Source organism: Elephantulus edwardii, unplaced genomic scaffold, assembly GCF_000299155.1.
Source record: "Elephantulus edwardii isolate Elephantulus edwardi_28Jun2011 unplaced genomic scaffold, EleEdw1.0 scaffold00169, whole genome shotgun sequence".
Classification (NCBI taxonomy): Eukaryota; Metazoa; Chordata; class Mammalia; order Macroscelidea; family Macroscelididae; genus Elephantulus; species Elephantulus edwardii.
In genome coordinates, this window is record NW_006399919.1 from 4,582,257 (window position 1) to 4,592,851 (window position 10,595).

At 34.2% G+C, this 10,595-nt stretch overlaps 1 protein-coding gene across 1 annotated transcript in view; it reads right to left on the reverse strand.

Moving 5' to 3' along the window:
• Positions 1-460: 460 nt before the first annotated feature.
• Positions 461-10,595, reverse strand: part of HLTF (helicase-like transcription factor) — a 63,291-nt gene continuing 53,156 nt past the window's right edge. Inside the window, exons 20-26 of the mRNA XM_006895572.1 lie at positions 9,829-9,953; positions 9,190-9,368; positions 7,536-7,661; positions 7,095-7,207; positions 6,613-6,793; positions 3,178-3,258; positions 461-613 (exon numbers count right to left, since the gene is read on the reverse strand). Of these exons, the coding sequence (XP_006895634.1) occupies positions 461-613; positions 3,178-3,258; positions 6,613-6,793; positions 7,095-7,207; positions 7,536-7,661; positions 9,190-9,368; positions 9,829-9,953 (958 nt within the window). The remainder of the gene's footprint in view (positions 614-3,177; positions 3,259-6,612; positions 6,794-7,094; positions 7,208-7,535; positions 7,662-9,189; positions 9,369-9,828; positions 9,954-10,595) is intronic.

Below are 10,595 nucleotides of genomic sequence, written 5' to 3' on the forward strand. Positions count from 1 at the left end.
AATTAATCTTCTATACAATCAACACACACAGTTTTACAAAAACTAGGAATCTGCTGCCTTCAAAATAGGGGGCCTCAGTGAACACCCACATATATTCAACCAGAAAATAATTCTTTACTCTGTCAAAAGTATAAAAACTTTGATCTCATTCTCAATATGAAAAAGCTGAGTACTTGGCAAGAAATATGAAAATACTCAGCACAGACACTATGAAAAGCTGATTAACAGGGTAACTTTTTTTCCCCTCAAAAAGTTCTTTTAGGCCACAGTATAGAACTGAACTTATTGCTATTTGAAATATTAAAATACAATCATTTGTAGAAGAGATTATGTGTCAATAATACCACTAATACCACTATCAAATAGGCCCCTTTTAGAAGACATTCTAGATCCCATTCCTAAAACATTGCCTTTACTTCTGCATCTATCTATACAAACTGACTTTACTAAAACCCCACAATTATAAGTCAATTAAAGTTTTTATTTCATTAATTTTAGCTTGTTTCATTTCATTCGCATTTGGTTTTTTTGTTCCAAAAGCTCCAGCTGCAAGTTCTCTCTTCGTGTTTTGGATTTTCAGCATATTTTCTTCAACAGAGTCCTTTACAATGAACTTTAAAAAGAAAGGAAAAAAAAAAAACCAAAAACAGGTGGTGGCAGTTAAATTTTTAATACTCTTTAAGTCTCTACATTAAATATTAAATATCAAAACCAAAAACATGACTGAAATCCAAGTAAATTATTACTGAGAAGCAGGAAGGATAAATATGTTAACACCACTGTCAACTTAAAAAACGACATTTCTAAGTCGACTGTAAAAGGTTTAACTATTATAGAATTTTCAAAAATATGTAATAATAATGTTTTAGAAACTAATTGTACACATGCATTTTTTTTTCTCAATGAGAAATTAATAAAATTCTCAGCATTGCTTTCCCTTACCAATCTATACAATCTTACACAATTCACAACAGAGAAAAACACTGAAATTACTTAACACGTTGCCACAAATGACGGCAAAATGTATTTCTAAGCACGATCTTCAATTTAAAATGCGTGACAAAGTTTTAAGTAATCTTAAGTTAGAAATTACAAAATTATAAATAGGATTATTAAAAAATAATTTATCACTGCAATAAGAAAAATGATTTTCCCCCCAAGAAGGCAGGAACAAATATAAAGCATAACATTAAGTTTAAAAAGAGGAAAATATATCACATACCCTTCCCAAAAGAGATGAAAAAAAAATTAAAATTTAAAAATTTATTCCTGATGATATGGGGAAAAAAATCATTAAGCCAGGAATTTTAAAAAATAACAAAGAAACTTTACGTCTTATTGAGAGTATTTACTAGCTAGCTACAAAATAAAAACATGCTTATGTGGAACCAGAAAAGTTCTTGCAATAAAAAACAGGGACACGTGAAAACATGATTTACAATCAACACTAGTCAGTACCATAATTGGGAGAAAATATTATAAAACGTGAAATGAAAGATGTAAAATGAAGAGACACTAATGCTAGTCCTAGATAGGAATGTTTATAATTCAAAATCCAATATAAGTAACAAGAGTTTCAATAAATTTCCACTTAACAGTAAATAACAGGAATAAGGTATGGTTTTCAAATAGAAGGGTTATCAGAGCACTCTCTTTTGGTATATCAAAACATACTTTATCATATCTCAGTCACAAAAGGACAAATATTGCATAGGGCCACTGTTGTAAAACAGGACTGACATGGGGGTTGAGGGAAGACTGAGAAAGAGGGGATAAATAATGTATACTGCATTGAAAACAGATGAGGGAGAGAACTGTTTAAAAGGGATATGTGATTAGATATTATTGACATGACAGGAGTCCAGAATGAAGGCTGCATAGTGGAGTGGGCTTGGAAGGAGAGACTGTAAAACAATGAAAGAATTTTTCTTTTACTTTTCAAAGAGAAGAGTGAATTGGAGGGAGGGGGTGGGCAGGGAAAAAAGTACAACAATAAATGAATGGAAACCCTATGTCTCTGTAAACTTTCATTAAAATTAAAAAAAAGGGGGAAAGAAAAAAAAACACAACAAACATACTTTATCAAAGTATGTTGTGGTTGTTGTTAAGTGCTGTTGAATCACAGACAACTCATAGTGATCCTATGAATGAAAGACCTGAACACTTGTATAACTTTGATCGTTTCTCCAAGTTCATAGGGTTTCCAGAGACAAGCTATTTCAGAAGTGGATGCCACTCCTGCTTCCAAGCTTGTTTTAATCTGAGAGCTCCACCAAACACTGTCCACCATGGGTAACCATTATCGCATTTGACACGTTAGTGTCACAGTGTTTAGCATCACAGCAACCACAAGTTACCTCTGTACAGCAAATGGACAGACCAGTGCTATATACCACTTAGAAGAATGATTGACCAAAAACAATTAAAACCAAATGCCTTTTTAAAATAAGAGGTTGAATACAATCAACTCACACCAAATGGCTAGTAAACATTGTCTCTTGGTCTCACCATACCAGAAATGATAGAGGGGGAATAAAATTTAAAAAAGAGCTCAACACACATTTTGGCCGATAACAAAACTCAACACAATGTAGATTATCTCTACATTATGAAATATATTCTGCAGATGTTAAAGAGAATGAGTTTGACCAAAATGTACACCTTCAACACATACTGTTAAGACACAAACAGCAAACAAACTACAACAACAAAAGTAACAAAAACCCAAACCCACTGCTGCAGAATAATAAAGTATGATCTGTGCAATGGTGATGGTGTGTGCCATCAAGCTAGAACCAATCCATAGCTGACTCTCCAGGGGGTTTTCAGAGGCAGCTGCAAGGGAGGAGACTGACTGTTCATCCTTCTCCCGCCAAGCAGCTGGTGGATTTGAACTTTGTGCCTTTGGGATTGCAAGGCAGCTTCTTACCACTGAGGCATCAGAGCTCTATAGTCTGCATGTATCCTTTAAATTATTGTTTTGAAGAACCACGTGCATAAATGTTAAAGTACATAAATTGTTCGGTAAGGGATCCTGAAACACACATCTAAAACTACTTGATAGTGGTTACTGTATATTTTGTTTTGTATAATTCTATTTTAAACCTTTATAATAATATAGTCATGCTAAAAGAGCAAAATAAAACAATTCTGTTTTCAAATTCTTATAGAACTCACTTTTGTGATGATGACTTCCTGTTTTTGGCCAAGTCTATGGCATCTGTCAAAGCACTGGTCCTCAGCAGCTGGGTTCCATGCCTGGAAAGACCACGAATTTACTTTAGTACTTTCCTGATGTGTGAATTTTCTGCCTAATCAATTCATTTCAGTATTATTCATCCACCTTTTCCCCCACTGAGATAATGACCCTAAAAATGTACTTAAAAAAACAACAACAACAAACAAAATACAACCCACAACAAAACACAGGCTTCTCCCACTTAAGTCACTAATTTGACAGGTAAGCATTTTTACCTGTCACTGAACTGCAATACATATAGAATGTACTAAAGACCCTAAAAGATAGATCCTAACAGATAGTAAGCACTGAACAAACTATTAATCATATTAATTTCTTTCTGCTTTGTTTTCCATTAAAGTCATTTATGACTGTTTAACAGAAAAAAAGTAGGTTTACACATCCTCTTAGATGACCTATTTATATAAGATACTAAATTGTTGGACCTATTTACAAAAATATTCTCTGCTTTGGCTGATCTTTCGTGGTACTTCTCTTACCTATTCATGAAATAAAGTTACAAAACAAGGTTTTAGTTGTAAGCAAAAGTAAAGAAAAATTTAATAACTTTGTTGATAAAATCTTCTGCACCTGTATCTGCTATCAGTTTGACTTCAAAATTAATCTGAACCAGTAACATGAGTAAAATTAAGGGTTTTAAAAAAAATCATGTCACTATTAAAATGAAGAATAAAATGAAGTAATGAAGGGGGTAGAATAAACAAAAAGATATAGAGCTCCTCAACCTAGAAAGTAGTTTCCAAATAATATCATCAACAGTCTGGATGCTGTAGGTTGTTTCCAACTCATAACTACTCCATGAAGTAAGGCGGAAATCCTTCCGTTTCCCAGGCTGCCATCCTAATGGGAACAGAGCTTTTCCCTGAAGAGCAGTCACTGGTTTGAATCGCTGCCTTAGCACTTAACCATCACGTCACCAGGGCTCCTACTATGTAGATGGGCTCATTTAAATTTTCTCTTTCAGAGGATAAAAGAATAAACCCCAACATATGTAAATGTACATTTACAACTTCTCCTTAAGCTATTTTTCTTTTCCAACTCTCCTGAAATCCTGAGGAAAGGGAAAAATTGTATTATTAACATGCTCTAATATGAGCTCTGGTGACTTCGTGGCAAGGAACTACGCTGCCAACACAAAGGTAAGTGGTTCAAATCTACCAGCTGCTTCACAGGAACAAGAGAGGCAATCTCCTCCCTTGCTTGTGAAAGCCTACTGACCATTGCCAAGTTATGATATTAATCTGAAATTTATGTTATGTGGCTCTAGTGTTACATTTCACAGAAAAGATTATTCTCACTTGAAAATACAAAGTTTTGGGAAATATACATGTGTGAACAAGGTAGTCTCACTTGAACAGCTCAAATTTCAATTAGAGGCTGTACCAAGCTGCTTTGAGCTCAGGTACAGTCCTCAATGCAAATCACGTAAAGATTGACATGACAGCACGAGGGAGCAGTGATGGGCTGGAATTGGTCATGATGAATTAGACAATCATATGAACTGCTCTGCCAGGGACAACGAATTGAAAAACAGTGCTGTCACAGTCATCATCCAAAAGAGCATTTCAATATCCTCAAAGTATATAAACCGTTAATAGGATACTATCCATATGCATACAAGGAAGAATTGTAAAGACAACTATTATTCAAATATACACAACACCAACCATTAAAGCTAAACTATTCCAGTCATGAAGTAATGAAAGGTATAATAACTAATGTTATTAATAACAACTGAAGTTGGAAACAAAGGATGAGGACAGGTAATTAGAAAATAGGGCCTTCTATTACAAATAAAAAAGATTAACTATACACATGGAATTCATCAGATGGATTACATAGGAATCAGATTCATCTGTTTAATGAGCAAATAATTAAAGAAGCTACATTGTATGATGAAAATTGGCATCAGGATTAGAGGAAGACTCTTTAACAACCTGTGTTACACAGATAACATCACCTTGTTTGCAGAAAGTGAGGAAGACTTGACGTATTTACTGCAGAAAATCAAAGACTACAGCCTTCAATATGGATTACATCTCAACATCAAGAAAACAAAAAGCCTCACAACTGGGCCATTAGGTAGGCAACATCATGGTAGATGGAGAAAAGAAAAGACTCAAGTCAAAGATTTCCTTTTACTTTGATCCACAATCAACCTCCATCAATAAAGACATGTTGCAATGGAAAAAATCTGTCAAGAACCTCTTAAACACAATGCATAAGAACTTTGTAAACAAACAAACAAACAAAAAAAGAAGCTCTTCAAAGTGCTGAGGAACATTTGAAAATCCTCTTTATTACACTACACTATATTGTGCAAACCAAAATTTCCATGCAGGAAAATGCAATGATAACTAGTATAAGTGAACAGTCTAAACACCCCTACATTCTCTAAAATCAGAAGGCTCATTCTTCTGTTTTTCAAAATTTAATGACTAAGGAGCACTTGGCTTAAGTCATGGTATTTCCAATTTTACATTTTTCATATGCATGTAAATAAGGAAAGCTGGAAAAAAAATCAATGCCTTTGAATCATGGTGTTGGTAAAGAGTATTGCATGGACTTTTTTCCTGAAAAGGCCTTTATTGAAAAGACCACAAAGAACACAGAAAGAATAATTCCTTCTAAAAGGCAGTGCAAGGTAAGGCTGGTGAATCTTTCTTTGGGCACACTGCTGGGAGGTACTAGTCACTGGAAGAAGCGGACACACTGGGAAAGGTAGAGAAATTGAGAGAGAAAGGACCCTCAACAAGATGGACTGACACAGTGGCTGCCAACAACGGGCCTTACGGCTGTCAGAAACAAATGTCAGAGACCATGAGCATGGTACAGGACTGGGTCACCGTGAGTTCCAGAAAACTCGCAGGCACCTAACAAACAAAGCTATGTGGGACTGGACAAGTTATTTAACTTCTCAGTGCTCAGTTTCTTCACGTATAAAACCAATTTCTAAAGAGAATATTGTAAGAATTTCATTTAATATGCAAGTTTAAGAGAACGCCTTCAATTTATTTACTACTGCTATATATTTTTTTCTTACAGTTCACCTAAGAATTTGCATTACTGCATCATGAAAGATAGTAATTTTTCACTTTCTTTCTAAAGGATGTAGAAACAATTAATGTATTTCCACCTCTACTGCTATGTGAAAGACTGCTGACAGTGTGAGGTCACCTAGATCTGACTATGAAAAGAGACCTACAGATCGATCTACTTCTCCCAAAAAACAAGCATTCAGAAAGTCTCCGGACCACAGCTCTACTCTGAAACATACACGATCACCACAAGACAGAGAGTTTTCACAACTGGGAGTAGGCAGTAACACATCCAGTACCTACAAAAGTACTTACCGGATCCATTAAAAACACTCGAGAAGCTGCAGAAAGATTCAAACCAACTCCACCTGCTTTTAAAGACAGAAGCATTATGGTTGGAGATCCTGCTTCAGTATTCTGGAAACACTGTATTGATTCAACTCTTTTCTTTTGGGGCATGGAACCATCCAACCGAGTAAACACAAATCCAGAGGCTCTATTTGGAGGAGAAAAGACAAGAAGCACTTATAAAACATTATTCAATATTATACATGTCTTTATTCAATTTTTTCTCTGTTATGTAACAAACATTTACAAAGCACCTACTAGCATACTAGAAAATTCAGAATTAAAATCTTTAAGATTATAAGTTACTAAAAACTATTGCTTATTGTGATTCTGAGTATTATTCTGAATAGGCAAAATTCATAAAAACTAGCAAAATATTACATGCTTTTGCTATCAAAATAAAACCACAATATTCTTTCACTCAAAATGAGAAATACTCTTGAACTTACTTAAGTGGTGTTTCTATTAAAGAGAGAAATGTTGTAAATTGTGAAACAACTAAGCTTTTAATGTTGGGATTCTTCGTTCTTAAATCAGTCAATGCATTCATTAAAGCATTTATCTGAAAAAATAAAGAGACCTCATTATACCATTTTTAATTAGCAAAATACATTCAAAAGGTTTTGTAAATGTTCATTTATTATGGAGGGAAAAAAAAAATCAACAGATTTGCTAAATGAATATTTTGTAGATAACTAATACAGCATTCAGATTCAAAGAATAATCTAAACTCTCTTTCCTGTATCTACCACAAGAAGTAAAAAGCTGATATTCACCAACACAGTGTAATAATTAAATGGCAGGATTAAAATGAAAAACAATATTTTTATACAAGTATGCATTTCCTTAAGTATAGCCCAAGTAATCCAATATTCAAACAATTATTTTACCTTTGAGCTAGACATCCATTCCATATTTGGTTTTTTCTCAACACTGGATGCTAATTCTTCTGGAGGACATTCTAATAAACTGTTTCCGTCTATATTATTTCTGCATAAAGGGCATTTAGCATTAGGCTGCACAATTAAAAAAAAAAGTGTGGGTGACATTTACCTAAGGAATACAAATGTAAATTTGCCTCTAAAATTTTTCTGAAGTATAGGAAAGTATATATACCTAATAGCATTTTATTAGACTAATACATCTGAGAGAAATGTTTGTTGAAAATTAAGATGTTTTAATAATCTAATGAAAGACGTACACAGGGATGGTAAAGGTAGGAGCAAAAGTAAGTGCTACTGAAAAGCAGAAAAAAAACCCTGTGAAATAGTAAATACAACATCTGAAGGCAAGAACTCATTAATAAGTTTCATGAACCACACCCATTTCAATGTAACACTATTCAGAACTAATCTTCTGCTTCTAAGTGTACTATTAAGCTCATCAAAGTATGTCAAATTCCATCCAGTTCACTCTAAGCAATATCTGTTCCATCCATTTCTACCAAAATTTGCTAATAATATTATTATCTTAAGTGTATGTTTTGCTGTGTACACAAATAGTGAAAACAGTATCTTAATAACAAAGAAAATACCATTATAACAGATTCTGAAACTAAAATTGTTAGAAGTCAATACATAGTGAGGTTACTTTTGGGGTGAAGGAAACAGAAAACTGGGAGAGAAGTTGAGAGAATGAGTAGTAGTTACATGTATGTTTTCATTTCATAATTTACCAAAATATATTCAATGATACAGGTTGGTATTTTTTTTTAAATGTGCTATTTATGAAAAAGATTTTTTCAAAATTCACCTGTTGCTTAAAAGGATATTTATAGAATTAAGTGCCCTTCACAAAAATTCTAACAAAGAAACTAGACCTGTACTATCCTATGTAACAGCTAAGTGCCATATGTGGCAAATCATACATCAGATTTAAAAAAACAAAAAAACAAAACCCACAATCTATGACATCAGTAATTTCTACATTGATTATATATTAAATAGTAATCAATAAAGTAGCTGATATGAGTCAGAGGGTCAGCAAGAGTCATAGTCAAATCTACAAAAAAAAAGACTAGATTAAGGAAAAAGTATTATTAAAGTGAATTTCACATTGCCTTTCAGGTTCTTTACATTAAGCTGTCAGAACACTTAAAATTCCTTTGTGTTTCACATAATGCATAAATTTATTACACAATAACAATCTAAATGGCTAGTGGAACCTATATCAAAACACAGTGTTGTCAAGTCAGTACCAACTCCTATATGATGCTCCCATGGCTTTTCAGAGTCTATCAACTGCACAGGAGACTGCTCGTCTTTCTCCTGTGGTGCAGCTGGTGGATTTGATCTGTCAGAAGTGTGGCCTTATGGATAGCAGTGCAAGTCCTTACAGACCATGCCACCACAGGACTAAGAAAGGTACTGTAGGAAAAAAGTCTGTATTTTTAAAATAAAGAGCTTAACTTTAAGAAATCTATTACCTAGAGCAATAGAATGTTAACGCTGAAGAATTTTTTTATTAAAGTCAAGTGTATCCTTACAGTCTCTTAACTTTCTATTTTCATTCTATTTAGATTGGTCCGTTATATTTAGAACTAACCTGCTCACTCTGAATGACCTGGCAGATACAGGGCTTACAAAATACATGAGCACAATGTGTTATCACAGGAATAGTTAAAGAATCTAAACATATTGCACATTCTTCGTCTGAACCAGAGCTCAGAATTAACTTCATCTTCTTTATTAATGTCTTTCTTAGTTCTTCAGGTGTGTCATTTCCTAGAGACAAAAACAGAATTCATTTCAGAGCAAATACTTTAACGTGACTAGACAAATTAATCTACCTTGTGCAGGAAAACATTTCACTCCGAAAAATCTTGTCTTTATCACAGCAAAAAGCATGTTTACATATGAAATTGTAAAAGAAAAGTTCATGAGAAAAAGTAGTAGCCAACCCACATGATGTCTCAAACAGAAACGATACTGTAACATGATCTACATTAGCCCTAAACAAAAGGCAGGTCCAACTTAAATATTTTGTCTATTTCATCTTTCACTGGAAATCTTGGGAAGACTACCTTGTCATTCCATTTCATCTGGTAACTTTTTGTGTATATTCCTATCTGAATAAAAAATAATTTCCATTTCACATAAACACACACAATCCTCCACAAACAAATGTAAAAACTCTAATAATATCTAACAAATATCACAGTATAAGCAAATCACATTTAGTTACCTGTGGGACCACCTGAAGAGACTGTATTTGTAAGCAGATGAGTATGGCAACAAATCTGTCGTAATCTAAGCAAAAGACCCAGGACATCTGCATAGTGTGCCAGGACAGTTCCTTCATTAAAATACCTGGAGGGCAAATAGAAGAGATACAAATCAAAACAACGATGACCTATCACCTCACCCAGCAGCAACAGCAAAGTTTAACAGGACAACTATGCATAGGTGCTGAAATAGAAAAGGGAAAGGGGAGATGCAGGGTGGCGGCAAACAGTGGACCTAAGGTAGGAGAGATCAGTGGACGAATGAGTGAGGTGAAAGAATATGCAAGGCATGGTGAGGATCTGATGAGATATGGTGATGAAAGGATTTGTTCAATTCTAATTAACATAAAACATAATGCATATGACAGCATGGAAATCAACCAAAAAACCCACCAGATATGTAATGTTTTACAAGCTCATTTTTCAATGCTGTGTAGTAGTCCATTATAGGAATATACCATAGTTTTTTCTAGCCATTCATTTGTTGATGAACCCTTGGGTCATTTTCAACTCTTTGCCCCTGGAGCACATCATGCTGAGTGAAATAACCCAGTCACAAAAGGACAAATACTGCACAGCACTGCTGTTAGAAAGCAGGTCCTGACATGGGGGGTTGGGAGGAGAAAATATTAGGAGTTGATAGATAATGACCATTGCACTGGAACAGGATGAATAGAAGAAGATATTCTAAAAGGAATATATGATTAGGCATTATGTGTGTGTGTGT